Source organism: Pagrus major, chromosome 5 (assembly GCF_040436345.1).
Source record: "Pagrus major chromosome 5, Pma_NU_1.0".
Classification (NCBI taxonomy): domain Eukaryota; kingdom Metazoa; phylum Chordata; class Actinopteri; order Spariformes; family Sparidae; genus Pagrus; species Pagrus major.
This window is the reverse complement of record NC_133219.1, coordinates 42170456-42190539: the sequence shown is the minus strand read 5'-3', so window position 1 is coordinate 42190539 and position 20084 is coordinate 42170456. Positions and strand designations below refer to the sequence as shown.

The window sequence follows — 20084 nt, the reverse complement described above, 5'->3', positions numbered from 1 at the left end:
AGGATGCTGAGAATAGAGAAAGGAGCTTCACCAGGTAAGTCCAACACCTGACAGACCAACTCTCAGCAGTCCCCACAATGACAACTACAGAGACACAGACTCTCCCTGCCAGTGTCCCAAACTCCTGCCTTGTCTCTGTCCCACCGTCTCTGCTCTGCAGCCAGCCCAACAACACCCTGGCAACTCCTGATACACCCACACAACCAGCTGCCAACAGCCAGCTCTGCCCATCCCAGCTTCCCTCCACTCAGCCAGAAGAACAAGCTCCACAAGTGGTCCTGCTGGCTTGACTCAAATGGGAAATTCCTGGACACAAACAAGCTTTTTCCTGGTAAAAAAGTGCTGTCGAAACGCTGCAGCACCACAGGCCAGGCAATGAAGCTGTTAAAAAAGGAGACCCTCAGGAGCCCTCAATACCTGGTGATCCACACAGGAACAAATGACCTGCACAACCTCCGAATGGACACTGCTGAGGCAGTGAGGAAGATGGCGGAGCAGGCCAGTGAGGAATTCCCTGACACCCGCATTGTGATCTCCACCCTGCTACCTAGGACAGACACTCCTCCTCATGTCATCCATAGCATCAATATGGAGATCAGAAGAGGATGTGCCACCTTATCAGAAGAGGATGTGCCACCTTATCAGAAGAGGATGTGCCACCTTACCCAACACCCACCACGAGACTCGCGATAGATACACGACGGTATTTACATCCAGCTGTGAGTTTCAAAGTTTCAAATCACTAGTGCAGGCAGATCCCTCGTGTTTGTGTGTCGCTCGGTCCTCACAGCTGGATGTAAATACCGTCGTGTATCTATCGGGAGTCTCGTTGATCTTGCCTGGCACGGCTTCCGTAGTGCAATCGGCTGTGAGGGAGACTCGTGTGCCTCCAGGCAGATATAGCATAGTGACTGTTTAGGCTAGAAAAATGTACTAAATGATGTTGTTTCCAGTAAACTCTGGATGTCGCCACTTCAGAACACTTGGATTGCAGCGGACGAGCAGTATGGAGGAATATTACAAAGTTTTTGTGTAATTTTAATGGACCTTTTCGTCTCGGACGCCATTTACGCTCCTTATATGGATTATTGTTGCCGGAGGGTACCCCCGCGGGTCTCCAGCTGCACTCTGAGGAATAAGAAACTACACTGGACTTCTCATCAGCATGAGGGTGAGACCATAATGACTGAATTTCATTCCAGAGTGAACTATTCCTTTAAAAACCAAATGCTCAAATGCAGCAGCCCAGAGCTGCAGGGTGCAGTGTTAAAGCTGTTCAATACTGTGTTACAGTCGGGATGTTTTCCTGACATCTGGTGCAAAGGGCTCATTTCCCCCATTCATAAGAGTGGGGACACATCAGACCCTGATAACTACCGTGGCCTCTGTGTCAGCAGCTCCAGGTAAATTATTCTGGAGTATTCTGAATAAAAGAAAACTAGACTTCCTTGAGGAACACTCCATCTTGAGTAAAAGTCAAATTTGCTTCCTCCCAAAACACCACACCACCGCCATGTATATACCCTTCACACTTTAATTAACAAACATGTTCACCAAACAAAAAGTGGTAAGATATTCACTTGTTTCATTGATTTCAAGAAAGCTTTCGACTCTATTTGGCATGAAGGGCTCTACTACAGGCTCCTGCACTGTGGTACAGGGGGCAACATGTACCATCTGGTTACATCAATGTGTTTGGAAAATATGTGTGCTGTTAAAATTTAAGACAAACAGACTGAACTCTTCACCCAGAGAAGAGGAGTACACCAGGGCTGCAATATAAGTCCGACTTTATTTAACGTGTATATAAATGAACTTGCTGGTGAGCTGGATCCATGTGCTGCTCCTGGCCTCTCCCTCCTAGATAGAGAGGTGAAGTCTCTGTTTTATGCTGATGACCTTGTTCTACTGTCTCCTACTGAACAAGGACTACAGCAGCAGCTGGACATAGTAGGAAAGTACTGTCAGAACTGGGCCCTGGCAGTAAACATGAAGAAAACTAATGTCATGATCTTTCAAAAACGCCCCAGATGTCAGGAGAACAAACACCAATTTACCATAAATAATCACATCATTGAACGCAGCATGAGTTATAGCTGCCTTGGTAAAACCATTACAGCATCAGGAGTTTCAACATGGCAGTGAACGCACTAAAAGGAACAGCTGGAAGAGCCCTACATGCAATTAAGAGAACATTTTATCATTTCCAAATTCCAGTCAAAATCTGGCTTCACATAGTTGATAGTGTCATCCAGCCCACTGCGCTGTACGGTAGTGAAGTCTGGGTCCACTCAGTCATCAGAGCTGAACCCGCTGGGACAAACATCCAGCAGAGTCTTTACATGCAGAGTTCAGCAGACACATTTTACACACACACAGAAACACACCAACAAATGCATGTAGAGCAGAATGAGGCAGATACCCACTGATAATTAACATCCAACAGAGAACGCTCAACTTTTAACCAGCTGAAATCAGCCAGAGACGCCCTCCACTCCAAAGCCTCCAGACTCAAGAGCTGAGCCCAGAAAAGAGCCCCTATGTCAGCTGGTACTGAGGCTGACTGCCCCCTCTCAGACAGTCTGACCAGCCTCACAACAACACAAGAGAGAGAGACAGAGAGAGAGAGACGGGTCAGAGACAGTTGAGCAGACAGACAGGTGAGTGGACAGACAGGTAGACAGACAGACAGACAGGTGAACCCACCTGAGTGCGTGGATACAGTACACAGCTCTCGGCATGTTCTTCTTGTCATACACGTCAGTTGTTTCTGGGTGGAAGATCTAAAAAAAAAAACTACAAGTGATTACTGATCAGCTAATCAATACTGTGATCACTTGATCAATACTGTGATCAGCTGATCAATACTGTGATCAGCTGATCAATACTGTGATCAGCTGATCAATCCTCCGATGGATCAATAACAGTGTGTCACTGACCGTGGGCAGTCCCAGTGAGGTCATGGCGTTCCTCCAGTGGTTGATGTTGTCAGTGTGGCGGAACTGAAGACCCACCGCCTGATCAGATCAATACACAGGATTATTGATTATTGATTGACTGATTATCAATATTCACTTCTGTAGTAAGAAAGACAAACTGTGTCAGACATCACTAACATACTGCTCTCATCAATACATCTGCTCTGCATCCCTCCACTGTACTGACGACATCATTGACCTGAGCTCCTCTCAGTGTCTCACATGTCACTGTGTGTGTGTGTGTGTGTGTGTGTGTGTGTGTGTGTGTGTGTGTGTGTGTGTGTGTATGTGTGTGTGTGTGTGTGTGCGTGTGTGTTACTTGGTATCGGCGCTGCTCAGGGTCGTAGATCTTCTTCAGAGCGACGGCGTTCGGAGCGAATCGATGACCCAGTTTTGCGAGAATGACTCCGTTCCTCAACGACTCCTCCAGCTCAGTGGGAGCAGGAAGCTCCTCCCCCAGACACGCCTCCATCCACCTGAGGAGAAACAACAACACAGTGATGATGTCATCTGTGATGTCACACACCGACCGCAGCAGCAGGAAACAGTATGATGAAGAAAAGAAAAGCTGCTGCGTTTATGAACCGCTGAGAGCAGAGACAGCTGCTGCTGCTGCTGCTGCTGCTGCTGCTGCTGCTGCTGCTGTTGACAGTCATCAGCTGAGTGTGACATCACTGACCTCTTGGCCTCCTCCAACCTGCACAGGTACTGATAGGCCACGTTCTGGATCCTCTGTTCATCCATCTGCTCTGCTGTCAGACGCTCATCTGGACACACACACACACACACACACACACACACACACACACACACACACACACACACACACAGACACACACACACACACAGAGACAGACAGACAGACAGACACACACACACACACACACACAGACACGCACGCACACACAGACAGACAGACAGACGCGCGCGCGCACGCGCACACACACAGACAGACAGAAAGACACACACACAGAGAGACAGACAGACAGACACACACACACACACACAATGATGTCAGTATTCAGATCTGTACTTATCAGTCGAGTCACTGTATTTTGATCATTAATTAATTGTACTGATTGATTTCTTATCAGTTTTATACTGTTGTCAAATCAAACACAAGTTCGACAACAATGATCACAACAACCTGATATTAATTTTAAACAATGACACTTCTAAGCACAACTCTTCTGTTCATCAACATAACTGCTCATGTATGATCTGTGTCCTGCTGAGAGACACCTGATCTCCTTTAATGAGACAACACGAAGACGTCTGTTGATCTGTGAGGAAAAAGAGTAAAGTCCAGCAGAGACAGACCAGCCGAACCAGCAACCGAACCAGCAGCCGAACCAGCAGCCGAACCAGCAGCCGAACATAAAAACACTTTAATAAAGTCAAACATGTAGACACTCACAGCGTCCGTCACAGTCCGCCATGTTGTCTGTCCTCTCCGTGTCTCTGTCCTCCGGCGGGTTAGTTCCCTTGTCGTTTGTCCTCTCCGTGAATTAAACTTGTCTTTCTAATCTTCACGGATTAAACTACAGATTAAACTACAGATTAAACTACAGACGGTGAAATCAGGTGCAACTCTTCGGGTTCAAACCGTCGCTGCTCGGAGCTGTTTCCTGTCTGTAGTTTGAAAGCTCCCGCCGCCCTCTGATTGGCCCAACGACCAGCCGCTTCTCCTATTGGCTGGCGCGCTGCCGCAGTGGATTGTGGTCTTTGCATTTTCCTGTCGGTGAAATAAAGATAAAAACAAACGTTGTGTTTTTTAAGATACGCTCTCACATCAGAAGTCAGATTCATGTTATCATTTATTTTATTTATTATTTCTTGTTCATATTTTAGTTGTGTCCATGTTGCCATAGCAACCGAGTCCACTACAGTCAGCGGTAGCTCATAGCATGTGATGCTAGCTGCTTCATCAAACACGTCATACAATATATGGATGTTATATCGATCGAACAGTTATTGATCTGAACAGTGAACGGCTCAGAGTGAAGGGGCTTCACCCGGAAACTGTGAGTGTTGTTTCACTGTTAGCTAACGAGGCTAACAGTTAGCAGTGCTAGCAGAAGCTAAGAACAGAACACAGGTAACAGGTGAGAGTGACGGTGCTGCAGGTGATGACAGGCGGCAGACTTTAATATCAACAACAACAACAATTATAATAATTATGATTATTAAAAGTATGATAATAGTAATAATAATAATACAGCTGTCACATGTGGAGGATTCATGAAGAAGAAACTTTTAGATTTGATGGTAAATCTGACAGACAATCGAGGGTCTAAGGACAGAAGATGTGTTCATGTACACACTGTAAAGCCCATTGAGGCAATGTGATTGTGATTCTGGGCTGTATAAATAAAACTGATTTGATTTGATTTGACATACAGAGAGAGAGAGGGTGAAATGAAGAGAGGCCTTCACAGGCCCACATGTTGGCCCACATGTTGGCCCACATGTTCTGATCTGTTTATGATAACAGTTGTACTTGCTCTTGTTCTGGTGCAGGTGGAGGATTTATTCATCGTCTGTTGTCTCTTCAGTTTTATGTTCATGTGCTGACTCCTCCAGCAGAGGGCGCTGTTAGCTTAGCTTTAACCTCAGGAATATGAACTTGCAAAGAAATGTGCACTCCAGAGACTGATCACATCACAGGACCTTCAGGTGAATGAACCTTTTATTTCTTCTCATTTAAGGTCACCAGGTAAAAACTTCAAACATTTGTTGATTTGTTTTTGTTTTTTTATGATTTTACATTTTAATGACGTAAAAACTAATTTTAAACAATTTGAGTTTGAGGTCAAATGAAAATGAAAAAAACTGAATTCATGATTATTTACTGTTTGAAGACGTCACGTAGGATCTGAAAACTGTATCTTTATATTAATTAATTTAGTTCAAATGAATAATGATCAATAAGAACAATCAGATGATTAATCAATAATATAAACAGAGATTACTGGCTGATTATGGAGCTGAATGATGTTTTCTCTTCAGTCCAGGTGAGCTCTCCTGCAGCTCCAACATGGCATCTTATGCGTCTCCTCCAGGTGACGATGAGGTGAAGGTGAAGGTGAGGAGGAGGAGGAGGGAGGTTCAGGCTGTGGACATCGAGGAGTTAACGTCTGCTGGTCACAGAGCTCTGCAGGAGGGACGGACTGAGCGTGCTCTGAGCTGCTTCAACAACGCACTGAAAGCTGCACGACAGGTAAGGTCAAAGGTCACCAACAGGTGAGACTGATGAGGTCAAGTAGGGAATCCAGTCCTGCTGTCACCATCGGTCCTGACTGATCGGATCACAGTGTTCAGCTCTGAGTCCGTCACTTCACAGCTGCATTAACCTGCGTCTGAGTGACCACCTGTGATGTGATGTCACTTCCTGCTCTACATGAAACAAACCCGTCCATCACTGGGACAAACAGACTCCATGTTTCTACTCAAAGACAGAAAGAAGTTCATGCAGAACATTTGCTGAATTCACAAGAAGGAACAAATAAGTCAGAATCAGTCAGAGACAGAGTTTCACACAGTTTATAAAGTGTCTCCAACTCAACAACTCACTAAACTGACACATTTGTTAAGGGAGTCTGGGGACAAAGAAGTCGCCTATACTGGTTACTGTTCAGTGTATCTGTAAAATGTGACATGTTTAGATCAATAAAATGTTTCTTCTTTCATAAATTGAGTGTAAATGGTGAAATCAGCGTAAACAGTGTGTTCAAACAGCTGCTAAATGTTGGCAGGTCAGACTTTAGCACTTTAGACACAGAAGCAGACAGGCTGGTGCAGCCATGCTGCCACAAACTGACACTTTTTACAAGGAAACACACAACTTACTGTTTTCATTTAATGCTGAATTTACAAGAAGGAGACAATGATTCAGAGTCTGTCAGAGACAGAGTTTCACTACGTTATAAAGTTTGTTTTAACTCAACAACTAAAATCACTACATTTGTTAAGGGAGTCTGGTGATGTTGCGGTGACTGGTTCACAGAGGATGGTCCTTCAGTGTGGTCCAGGTCACATGTGGCTCAGACTCTGTGATCACACCTGTACTGACAGCTGTCCAGGTGTGTTCAGGTCACTCAGGACAGATGTTGACAGGTGTGGACAGGGCCAAAGGTTATGAACAGTAACAGTTAAAGGAACAGGAGCAGTACTCGTAGAAAAGTAATTAAGTAATAGTAGCAGGAGTTGATTTCCCATGATGCTCTGCTCCTCAGCTGCAGGACTCTCGGGTCCTCCGTGCCTGTTCCTTTAACCTTGGTGCAGCCTTCGTGGAGACGGGCCATCCTCAGAAAGGTCTGGACTTCCTGCGTCGGGCCCAGCCTGGTCCAAAGGCCGACCGGCTCCCAGACCTCCAGTTCAACCTGGCCCTGGCCCACAATGCACTGGGGCAGAGCCGAGAGGCCGCCACCTACTTCCTGCAGGCTGCTCAGCTGTACAGATCGCAGGGAGACGGAGGCAGCGAGGGCGATGCCTGCATGGAGATGAGCCGCTGCTACAGCAGAGTACAGGTCAGAACCAGGACCAGGACCAGGACCTGAGCTAGGGTTAGGACCAAGACCAGAACCTGAGCCAGGGCCAGAACCAGGACCAGAACCAGAGCTAGGGCCAGAACCAAGATCAGAACCTGAGCCAGGGCCAGAACCAGGACCAGAACCAGAGCTAGGGCCAGAACTAGATTCAAAGCCTGAACCAGGCCCAGAGCTCAAACAGGTTGTGTGTGTGTTGCAGGACTGGTCTCTGGCGGTTCCGGGTTTCCTGCGGGCTGCTGAAAGTTACAAAGTGGCGACCATGTTGGATTCTGCAGCCGGCGCCCTCAAAGAGGCAGGAAGTCACATGATCCAATCAGATCAGTTCAGCCACGATGACATCATTGCCATACTGACAGAGTGTCTGAGTTTGACGGACAGGATCACAGACCCGAGGATTCTGGGTAATGCTGATTGATTGATTGATTGATTGATTGATTGATTGATTGATTGATTGATTGATCGATCGTCTGCCGCTCTGTTCCAGGTGAGTTGTACCTGTCAGTGGGCGTGTCTTACTGCCGGCTCAGGTGTTTCCAGGAGGCGGTGCCGTGTCTCCAGCAGGCTCTGGAGCCCTCGGCTCAGCAGCCCCCCCTGCTGGCCAAAGTACTGCAAAACCTGGGAGCTGCTCTGAACTCTGTGGGCCGGTTCAAACCTGCTGTGGGCTACCACAGGCTGGCTGCTGGACTCTACGGTCAGACCAATGATCACCTGATGATCAATCACACTGATCACCTGTCGATCAATAACACTGATCACCTGTCGATCAATCACACTGATCCCCTGTCGATCAATAACACTGATCACCTGTCGATCAATCACACTGATCACCTGTCGATCAATCACACTGATCACCTGTCGATCAATCACACTGATCACCTGTTGATCAATCACACTAATCAACAATCAAAACAGGGAGATTTATTGATCAGTTTGTTTAAAGTGTTTACCTGCGTGACATCACAGAGATCAATCACTGTCTCCACCTGTAGAGACACGTTAACAGCAGGTGAGAGGACAGCAGACGTTTCTAATGTAGACGTGTGTGTGTGTGTGTGTGTGTGTGTGTGTGTGTGTGTGTGTGTGTGTGTGCAGGCTCTCTGGGTTGCCGTAGTGACCAGGCTCAGTGTTTCAGTAACCTGGCGTTTGCCTTTAGTCAGCTGGGTGATGAAGAGGAGGCAGCAGAGAGCTTCATCATCGCTCTGCAGGGATTCAGAGACACCGGTAACATCAGTAACCTGTTCACTAATCAATAATAATCATTATTGACTATTAGATTGTAAACTGTTACCATTTACAGAATCAGAAATACTTCCCAAGGGAAAATTGCTTTCGTTACAGCTGCTCCCATTCAAAGTCCAGAAATATGTATGATGTATGACATACCTGTCTGTCTGTACCTGTCTGTACCTGTCTGTCTGTACCTGTCTGTACCTGTCTGTCTGTACCTGTCTGTACCTGTCTGTCTGTACCTGTCTGTCTGTCCCTGTCTGTCCCTGTCTGTACCTGTCTGTACCTGTCTGTCACTGTCTGTCTGTCCCTGTCTGTCTGTACCTGTCTGTACCTGTCTGTCTGTACCTGTCTGTACCTGTCTGTACCTGTCTGTACCTGTCTGTCACTGTCTGTCTGTCCCTGTCTGTCACTGTCTGTCTGTACCTGTCTGTCTGTCCCTGTCTGTCTGTACCTGTCTGTACCTGTCTGTCTGTACCTGTCTGTCACTGTCTGTCTGTCCCTGTCTGTACCTGTCTGTCTGTACCTGTCTGTCACTGTCTGTCTGTCCCTGTCTGTCTGTACCTGTCTGTCTGTACCTGTCTGTCACTGTCTGTCTGTACCTGTCTGTCTGTACCTGTCTGTCCCTGTCTGTCTGTCCCTGTCTGTACCTGTCTGTACCTGTCTGTCACTGTCTGTCTGTCCCTGTCTGTCACTGTCTGTCTGTCCCTGTCTGTCTGTACCTGTCTGTCTGTCCCTGTCTGTCTGTACCTGTCTGTACCTGTCTGTCACTGTCTGTCTGTCCCTGTCTGTACCTGTCTGTCTGTACCTGTCTGTCACTGTCTGTCTGTCCCTGTCTGTCTGTCCCTGTCTGTCTGTACCTGTCTGTCTGTACCTGTCTGTCACTGTCTGTACCTGTCTGTCTGTACCTGTCTGTCACTGTCTGTCTGTACCTGTCTGTCTGTACCTGTCTGTCACTGTCTGTCTGTACCTGTCTGTCGCTGTCTGTCTGTCCCTGTCTGTCCCTGTCTGTTTGTACCTGTCTGTACCTGTCTGTCTGCAGAGGACCACCTGGCTCAGGTTCAGGTGTGTGAGTCATTAGCTGAGTGTTACCTGAAGCAGAGGAAGCAGCAGAAAGCCGTTGAGCTCTACAAACAGGCTCTGACTGCTCTGTCCCACTGCCAGGTAACAGCACCTGGTCAGAGGTCACACCACAAAACAGTCAAGTTCAGCCAATCAGATCTCACATCATTCTGACCAATAACAGCTCATGTTGTTTCACTTCAGGACAGTTCTGTTTCTGTTCGAGATCGTCTGGTGGAGCGTCTGACTGCAGCTCTACAGCAGAGTGTCAGTCTGCAGGTGTGATCACACCTACCATGACACCACATCACACCTACCATGACACCACATCACACCTACCATGACACTACATCACACCTACCATGACACTACGTCACACCTACCATGACACTACATCACACCTACCATGACACTACATCACACCTACCATGACACCACATCACACCTACCATGACACCACATCACACCTACCATGACACTACGTCACACCTACCATGACACCACATCACACCTACCATGACACTACATCACACCTACCATGACACTACATCACACCTACCATGACACCACATCACACCTACCATGACACTACATCACACCTACCATGACACTACATCACACCTACCATGACACTACATCACACCTACCATGACACTACATCACACCTACCATGACACCACATCACACCTACCATGACACCACATCACACCAGATTCCTTCAAACCTCAGCACACTTCACACCTTCGATTATTCTACCTGGTAAAGTTTCTTATCAACAGTCCGGCAGGAGTGACTTGTACATTTCTATGTCACCTCATTGATTGGCTGTCCTTTTTCCACACTCAGAGGCCACGCCTCTTCAGACCATGCCTACCAAGACCACACCCACACAGCCAACCTGCAACCAGGTAACAGCCAATCAGCTGTCAGTGTCACTGTGCCACAACTGAACCAGAATGGAACATCATCAAAGCAGTTTATCCATACTGCTGTTCTTTACAGGATGAGTGACATCACACAGAGTCCAGGCAGAGTGTCCAACCAGCAACCAGACAATCAGAGGGGGGAGGGGCAAGGTGAGTCTCACGTATTCCAGGTAGAAACAGGCAGTAAAAGACATGGACTAAGAGCCGTCCACCTGTGATGAGACCAGGTGTGATGGCCAGTCGGTGTGTTAACAGGATCAGAGCAGGTGGCAGCAGGTAGACAGGAAGCAGCAGAGCATGCTGGGTCAGGAGGGGGCGGAGCCACTGAGGCACCTGAGTACAGGAGCATGGCACCTGGACGTCACAGGTAACACACACAGTAACAGTTGTTGATAAATCAGTTGTATTGATTTGATACCTGCAGATTCTCTGAGGTTTGTTAACATTAACCACTCTGTGTTCCCAGTTCACACCTGTCACACCTGTCACACCAGTCAGACCAGTCACACCTGTCAGACCAGTCACACCTGTCAGACCAGTTACACCCTTCAGACCGGCAGCAGCACTGTGAGTCACCTGACACACCTGAGTTCTCGTGTATTAACACAGTGTGAGGTGATGCTGTACCTGTGTGTGTTCTCAGGTGAGTGGTGGTCAGACAGAGTGAACCCTCATACTGACAGGTGACTGACGCCTGTCAATCAAATCACAATAAACGTTATTTATAAATACAGTTAAAAAAAACAATGACTCAGCAGCTGTGGTGAGCTCCGTCCTGATTGGTCGTTGTTTCCTTTTAGTCAAACTGCATTGGTCCAGGAGGCAGAGGCTCCACCCACCACACCAGATGACATCAGAGAGACTACGCCTGCAGCCAGGTGGAGGTCTCGGTTCTGTTCACTGATGTAGACTCACTTGCTGATCGTGTTATTGATCGTGTATTGATTATAGACTGATCATCAGTAAACACACATCACACATTTCTTTATTCAAACAACTTTTTGTTTGTTTTTTGTTCGGCTGCTCTGGAAACATATACACCAGCTACTGTTGCCGTGGTAACCACAGGTAACTCTGACTTTAAAGATCGATCGATCAATCAACAAACGTTCCTCTCTGGAGTTCAGTTCAGTCAGACTGAATCTGCAGGTTTCACTTCATCATCTATACTTTAACACAGTAAATATGATGTGTTTATTAAATATGTGTTTATTAAATATGTTTATTAAATATATGTTTATGTGTTTAGGAGGGTGAAGTCACCTCAGCTGTTTGAACTTCCTGTCGTCTGATGCAGCAGAAACATCTCGACTGTTTAATTTATCGATCAAATTCATCTGCTGAACACACACACACACACACACACACAAACACAGTGTTACGTGCAGCAGTGTGCAGCTCCTCCCTGTCAGAGATGATGAAAATAAAAAGTGTTTCTATTATGTTAAAGGTGTTTATACACATCATCATTCACACACACACTGTACAGACACACACACACACACACACACACACACACTGTACAGACACACACACACACACTGTGCACACACACACACACACACACACACACACACTGTACAGACACACACACACACACTGTGCACACACACACACTACACACACACACAGTACAGACACACACTGTACACACACACACTGTACACACACACACTGTACACACACACACACACTGTACAGACACACACACGCACACTGTACAGACACACACACGCACACTGTACACACACACACACACACTGTACATACACACGCACACACTGCACACACACACACAGCCCCTCTGGTGGAGCTCCTCCTCCCTGAGCTGCAGTCTGCAGGTTCTCTTCAGTGTTTCTGGAGCTGCTGCAGTCGACAGGAAGCTGAGCTGAGCTTCTGTTCATCAGTCCGGGTTCTTCAGGTTCTCTGTGGGTTCCTGAGCAGAGAACATGAGGAGGAGACCAGAGGAGCGAAACATCCAGAGCTGCTGATCAGGTAAAAACACAGACTCTTTCAGAATAAGAGCATCACGACAGACAGCGGGGGCTCAGTAAACAGCAGCCTTAATTTGAAATGTTTTCAGTCAGATGGATCAACGTTATTAAAATGTTCACTTTGATTTTTTGTCATTTTAAACAAGTCTGAGACTTTCAGTTAATAATCGACTTCATTGATCTGATCATCACTCCGATTTAAACCGTGTTGCTTCACATTGAGTCCTTTCTTCACTTTTGACAGTTTTTGTGAACTTTGATGGAATTGAAAAAGTTTTTATCTGTTTAACTGGTTCTGATCAGACCTGATCAGGTGTGATCAGGTGTTTCTGATGAGGTAAGACTGAATGTGACTTCCTGTGAGAATTAAAATAAACTGTTTGTCTTTTTTATTTGGATCCATGATTATATCTCTGCTTTGTCCAATCAGAGCCCTGCTCAGTGTGTGTGTGTGTGTGTGAGTGAGAGAGAGAGAGTCTGTGTGTGTGTGTGTGTGTGTGTGTGAGAGAGAGAGAGAGAGAGAGAGAGAGAGTGTGTGTGTGTGTGTGTGTGTGTGTGTGTGTGTGTGTGTGTGTGTGTATGGGTGTGTGTGTCAGCATGATGGCTTTAATGACTTTACTTTCATCCAGAAGGACATTTCAGCCAATTACGTGAGGGGGGTGGGGCCTGACACTGCAGGTCTGAAGTGAGAGAGAGGTGGCGGTTGCCAAGGTGACATCACACACACACACACACACACACACATAAACACACTTAAACACAGACCACAGATCCGAAAATAGACTGTAGACAGCTCGGAGCTGTAAACTGACCTGTGTGTGTGTGTGTGTGTGTGTGATAATACAGTTTAATCAATATCAAATAAATATTAATTTGATAGAAGATATTTTGTTGTTTTCTCTCTGTTAGGATTCTCAGAACTGTATTTCCCTGCTTTTATTTTGTTGGGGGGCGGTGGGGCAGTGACGGCTGTTGTCACTCAAGTTACTATAGTTACTATAGTTACTGTAGTTATTTTAGTTACTGTAGTTACTTTAAGACTTGTCAGACCTGACAGAGTGAAGAAGAAAAATGTGACATTTACAGAGAACTGATGTCACCTTTCATATGATCAACATGTGATGTAAACAACAAACAACACGTGATGTAAACAACAAACAACACGTGATGTAAACACATTTCGATGGGGCTAGGCTAACAGTTTCCTCTTGCTTCCAGTCAATGTGCTAAGCTAGGCTAACAGTTTCCTCTTGCTTCCAGGCTATTTGCTAAGCTAGGCTAACCACGTCCTGTCAGAAACATGTGACTCAGAGGATTTACCAAAATGTTGGACTGTCCCTTTAAGAGTTGTGACCTACATCCTCACTTTGAAGAAAGTTACATCAGATGTGACATCACTCATGACCTGTTTCTTCTTCTTCTCTGCAGGATGTCAGGTAACTGGTCTGTTGCAAGTCTGTCATTACCCACCAGTTCAGTAGCCACGGCCCCTCCCAACACCTCCCAGTTCCCCCCTCTCACAGGCTGGGAGGCTCCCAGTTTCACCCGGGCCGCTCAGTTCCGTGTTGGTGCCACCTTCATCCTCTTCCTGTTTGCCGCCTGCAGTAACCTCGCCCTATTGGCCAGCGTGTGGTGTGGGCGTGGCCGACGGCTGGCATCTCACCTGCGGCCGCTGATGTTGAGCCTGGCGTCGGCCGACCTGATGATGACGTTTGTGGTGATGCCTCTGGACATGGTGTGGAACATGACGGTGCAGTGGTACGGAGGAGACACGCTCTGTAAGCTGCTCTGCTTCCTGAAGCTGTTCGCCATGCACGCCTCCGCCTTCATCCTTGTCGTCATCAGTCTTGACCGCCAGCACGCCATCCTGCACCCACTGGACGCTCTTAGCGCGCACAGCAGGAACCGACGCATGCTTCTGCTGGCCTGGAGCCTCAGCCTGCTGCTCGCATCACCACAGGTAACTCTGACATCACCACAGGTAACAATGACATCACCACAGCTAACTCTGACATCACCACAGGTAACTCTGACATCACCACAGCTAACTCTGACATCACCACAGGTAACAATGACATCACTGCAGGTACTGAGAGGTTGACAGTTGAGTGTTTGACAGTGGATTTAATATTGACGGTCCAGACACAATCACTTCCTGTCATGAACTGAACCGCCGCCATCAGTCTCACTGAACTTTAACCAATGAAATCTCAAGGCAATGTCCAACCATTCAGAGAGAGGGGGCGGGACTGACAATTGTTCCTGGAAGGATCTCTCGAGGTAAACTGGTCTCAGAGGAGGGACCAGACTAAGAGCAATTCAAAGACCTTGTATGAATCAGCCACATGAGGGGTGGAGTACCTGGACTAGGGAAACCAGACTCCCTCCTGGAGCCAGTTCTGGGAGGGGAGCTCCCTGGGGAGGCTTTATTCCATGGGGTTTGCCTGGGTAAAGCCCAGAAAAACTACATGGAGCCACCACCCTGTGGACCCATCACTGCAGGGACAGACATCGGAGTTAAGTGCAATGTCTGCTGTCTGGCAAACAAAGGCAGGGTCCTGGGCACCCTGGCCCCTCAGACTGGTCCGAGTGGCATCCTGGAAAGGGTTTCATCTGGGGACTAGTTCTCCTGGGGGACTTCAATGCTCACATGGGCAACGCTGGAGAATCTCTGAGGTGATTGGGTGGAACAGACGGCCAGATCTGAAACTGAGAAAGTCATTAGTACCTGCAGCAGACTGGTACAAGGAGGCTAGAAGGGCTGCGGCTTCAGCGGCTGCTGAAGTAAACCTAGTGTGGGAGGAAGTCAGGGAGGCAAGAGGGACTTTCTGTTGGCCTGGGGCAGTCTAGTAAACCATTCAATGACTCAGGAAAGGAAAGCAGGGCTGGGCTCAGGCTGTGTTTAGCAGTGGAGAACTGCTGACGTGGACTGAGGATATTGTCAGGCAGGGGAAGGTACACTTCGAGGAACTCCTGAACCCAACTAAACTGTCTTCTGTAGAGGGTCTGAAGACTCGGGGGAAGATTTGACCACATCGTTGGCAGAGGTCTCTGGAAAAGAGGTGTCGACTGATTGTAGAACCTCAGATGTTGTTGAACAAAATATGGACCCATCCTGGTCATGAAACAGTGGACCAGTTCTTCACCCTTGCTGCCTTGCTGATGGGTTCATGGGAGTTTGACAACCCAGTCTACATGTGTTTTGTGGACTTAGAGAAGGCCTATGACCGTGTCCCCCAGGGATTCCTGTTGGGGGTAATCTGGGAGTATGGGGTACCGATACCGTTGGTAAGAGCTTACCAGTCATTATACAGTATAACCAAAGTGAGAGCTGTTTCTCTTAACTCAAAGTCAAACGTGTTTCCAGGTGGTGTTGGACTCCTCCAGGTTTGTCCCTGGTCACCGATCCTGTCTGTGATATTCATGGACAGGATGTAGAGGTGCAGCTGTGGTGAGGAGAGTGTCTGGTTCGTGCAACTCTGAATTGCATGTCTGCTTTTTGCAGATAATGTGGTTCTGATCGGTGACCTTCAGCAGGCACTGGGCAGTTTACAGGGATTAGAGAGTCCTTGATTCTCTGCTGGAAGTTAGTGGACTGGCCCCAAAAATGGAGTGTGAGATGGACTGACGGTTTGGTGCTGCGTCAGCAGTACAGCAGACGTTGTACTGGACTGTTGTGGTGAAGCTGGAGCTGAGCTGGAAGACTTACTTACTTATTTACTTGTCGATCTACGTTCCAATGATGATAATGATGATGGTGGTGATGATGATGGTGATGATGATGATGAAGATAATGATGATAATGATGGTGGTGATGATGATGGTGATGATGGTGATGATGATGATGATGATGATAAAGATGGTGGTGGTGATGATGATGATGGTGATGATGGTGATGGTGAAGATGATGATGAAGATGGTGGTGATGATGATGATGATGATGATGATGACAGTGGTGATGATGATAATGATGATTTTAATGATGATGATGGTGATTTTAATGATGGTGATGGTGATGATGATGGTGATGATAATGATGATGATGATGATGATGATGATTTTAATGATGATGGTGGTGATGATGATGGTGGTGATGATGATGGTGGTGGTGAAGGTGATAATGTTGATGGTGATGATGATGGTGATGATAATGTGATAATGGTGATGATGAGATGATGGTGGTGATGATGATGGTGATGATGAAATGATGGTGATGATGATGATGGTGATGGTGATGATGATGATGATGGTGATGTGATGATGGTGATGTGATGATGGTGGTGATGATGGTGATGATGATGATGATGGTGAAGATAATGATGATGATGGTGGTGATGATGATGGTGATGATGATGATGATGATGGTGATGGTGATGATAATGTGAAGATGGTGATGATGATGGTGATGTGATGATGGTGATGTGATGATGGTGATGGTGATGGTGATGATGATGGTGATGTGATGATGGTGATGTGATGATGGTGGTGATGGTGATGTGATGATGGTGGTGATGGTGGTGATGATGGAGATGATGATGGTGATGTGATGATGATGGTGATGATGTGATGATGGTTGTGATGGTGATGTGATGATGGTGGAGATGATGATGGTGATGTGATGATGGTGGTGATGATGATGATGGTGATGTGATGATGGTGATGTGATGATGGTGATGTGATGATGATGGTGATGTGATGATGATGGTGATGTGATGATGGTGATGATGTGATCATGATGATGATGATGGTGGTGATGATGATGGTGGTGATGGTGGTGATGGTGATGTGATGATGGTGGTGATGTGATCATGATGATGATGATGGTGGTGATGATGATGATGGTGATGTGATGGTGGTGATGATGATGATGGTGATGTGATGATGGTGGTGATGGTGATGTGATGGTGGTGGTGATGTGATCATGATGATGATGATGGTGATGGTGATGATGGTGATGATGATGATTGACATGTCATGACAGTAAAATGGTTTATATGTTTCAGTCTGTTCTGATTTTTTTCTGATCGTTGTTTGGAGCAGAAATTTATGAAACACACACAGACACACACACACTTGTGCAGTTTTTTCTCATGTCTTGTAAATATTTCATGGAGCAGCTGCAGAAAATTTCTCACAGCTTTAATGTTAATATTAATATTCATGAGATGTTAATCTGAAAGTCAAACTGAAGAAATCCATCTGATTATTGATTAAACGTGTTCAGCAGCTGATTATTTCATCATCAGTTCATCTTCTGATCATAATGAGATGTCAAACCTGCTGTTTGCTGTGATGCAGGCGAAAGTCGTCGGTTCACAGTGAACCTGCGCTCGTTAAATCCCTGCAGGAATGTTGGAGAGATTAAACTTCCTGCTGTTAGCTCGGGCTAACGGTTCCCCTTGGTTTCAAAAAGGAATGCTAACAACGCTAAGAGGCCTCTTACAGCTGGAAAACAAACAATTTAGTTTCACTGAGCAGCAGAAACAGTTTAATACTCTCACTGAGAACTAAAACTAGTATCATTTAAAATAAATACATCCAACACTGAAAGAGATGTTCCTGCCTTGATAGGGTCAGATAATCTGTTTCACTGTTGAGCAGGTGAACTCCAGGTGAACATTAAGTTTATAACATCCTGTCATCTGTCTTGTAATCATCCTGAAGTCCTGACAGTAGCACCAACAATTTGTCACTCTGATCATTTCTGATTTCTTTACTGATAAATCTGGTCCCAGACCCTCACCTGGACTCCACCTGGACTCCACCTGAACTCCACCTGGGCTTCACCTGGACTCCACCTGAGCTCCAACTGGGCTTCATGTAGACTCCACCTGGACTCAGGTAGCAATAAGAATTTTCTGTGTCTCCCTGCAGCTGTTTATCTTCAGGGCGATCCGGGTGGAGGCCGTGGACTTCACTCAGTGTGCGACTCACGGCAGCTTCAGCCGCCGCTGGCAGGAAACACTGTACAACATGTTCCACTTCACCACGCTGTACGTCGTCCCCCTGCTGGTGATGAGCTGCTGCTACAGCCGCATCCTGCTGCACATACACCTGCAGCACCTGAGGGACAGAGGTAAGACACACCTCTAACACACCTGTATTACACTGACAGTGACATCACTGACAGTGTGACATCACTAACGGAGCCCCGCCCTCTCTCAGCAGGTGAGTCATACCTGCGTCGCAGCGGCACTGACATCATTCCAAAGGCTCGGATGAAGACTCTGAAGATGACGGTGGTCATTGTGCTGTCCTTCGTGGTGTGCTGGACGCCGTACTACCTGCTGGGGATCTGGTACTGGTTCCAGCCTGACATGCTGCGCATCACTCCTGAGTACGTCCACCACGCTCTCTTCGTGTTCGGGAACCTGAACACCTGCTGTGACCCCATCATCTACGGCTTCTACACGCCGTCCTTCAGGGCCGACCTCGCCGCCTGCTGCCACAGGACGAGGAGCAAAGCGTCACTGCGATCTCCAGATCGACTGTCCGTCCAGCAGGGTCCTCACAGTGGCGAGCATGAGATGGACCCCGCCACCAACAACCAGGCTGCAGGAGACTAACGCCACTTATCAGAGGACAGGAGTCATATGATGTCACATTCTGTACCTGAACACAGTCAGGATGAAAACATGGACTGGATCAGCTGAAGGTGGATCAGGACTCTGTCAGCTGGCCCTGGACTGTGTGTGCCCCCTGGTGGACAAAAACACTTCCTGCAGCTTCAACAGGACAAAAAGAGCGAGCCAATGACTAAACTACAGCCGCTCCACCAGGAAGACAGCTGATTGGTCCTTGATCTTATTCCAATATTGATCTCCCAGAGTTACTGTGGACTGAAACGTTTGATCAAATCAAAGTGAGACAGATAATTGATTATTGTCAATATTAATGTTAAAGATTATTAATGTTAAAGAGGAACTAAACAACTTCTGTAAATCTGCTGTCTGACTCTCAAACATGTCAGCTGATACGATCATTAATCAATCGATAAGCTGCTAATGATTATAATTGTCTTTTTTAACGCCACTGAAATTTTTCCTAAACCTGATTTTGTGGAAACAAACTGAACATTTGGTTCAAACTCATTGAGATCAGGATGAACTTTATTTGTCCTCATGAGACTGAAACTCAACTTTGAGTTTTGGCCTTTAAGATGAAACTGATTTAAATTATCGAGGCAATGATGAAATAATGAGCCTCAGTTGTGACGGACGAGTGAACACAGACTGTTTCAGGCAGTTAATAAACAACCAGACGTCTGTTTTCTACTTCAGTTTTATTTGGTTTTCATGTGTCTAAACATCAGAAAGGAAACACGTTCAGATACAAAGAAGAGTTCAT

General features: G+C 46.7%; 3 protein-coding genes across 3 annotated transcripts in view; 2 read left to right on the top strand and 1 right to left on the bottom strand.

The window, feature by feature from the left end:
- The window catches only part of iqgap3 (IQ motif containing GTPase activating protein 3), a 22093-nt gene extending 17488 nt beyond the window's left edge, over positions 1-4605 (bottom strand). Inside the window, exons 1-5 of the mRNA XM_073466787.1 lie at positions 4396-4605; positions 3658-3745; positions 3298-3454; positions 2940-3017; positions 2707-2783 (exon numbers count right to left, since the gene is read on the bottom strand). Coding sequence (XP_073322888.1) covers positions 2707-2783; positions 2940-3017; positions 3298-3454; positions 3658-3745; positions 4396-4417 — 422 coding nt within the window. The 5' untranslated portion in view covers positions 4418-4605. The remainder of the gene's footprint in view (positions 1-2706; positions 2784-2939; positions 3018-3297; positions 3455-3657; positions 3746-4395) is intronic.
- Positions 4606-5987: 1382 nt separating this feature from the next.
- On the top strand, positions 5988-12186 carry LOC140996438 (uncharacterized). The gene is given in 13 exon segments (XM_073466849.1): positions 5988-6198; positions 7214-7543; positions 7710-7929; positions 8013-8219; positions 8621-8749; positions 9798-9919; positions 10022-10096; positions 10664-10725; positions 10820-10893; positions 10999-11110; positions 11210-11310; positions 11387-11426; positions 11544-12186. Coding segments are annotated over 13 exon segments (1764 nt in total). The 5' UTR covers positions 5988-6015; the 3' UTR covers positions 11653-12186.
- A 422-nt stretch (positions 12187-12608) lies between these two features.
- On the top strand, positions 12609-20009 carry LOC140996420 (gonadotropin-releasing hormone II receptor-like). The gene is made up of 4 exons (XM_073466826.1): positions 12609-12738; positions 14166-14697; positions 18612-18813; positions 18903-20009. Exons 2-4 carry the CDS (start codon positions 14167-14169, stop codon positions 19301-19303), a joined length of 1134 nt encoding a protein of 377 aa, XP_073322927.1. The 5' UTR covers positions 12609-12738; position 14166; the 3' UTR covers positions 19304-20009.
- Positions 20010-20084: the final 75 nt, after the last annotated feature.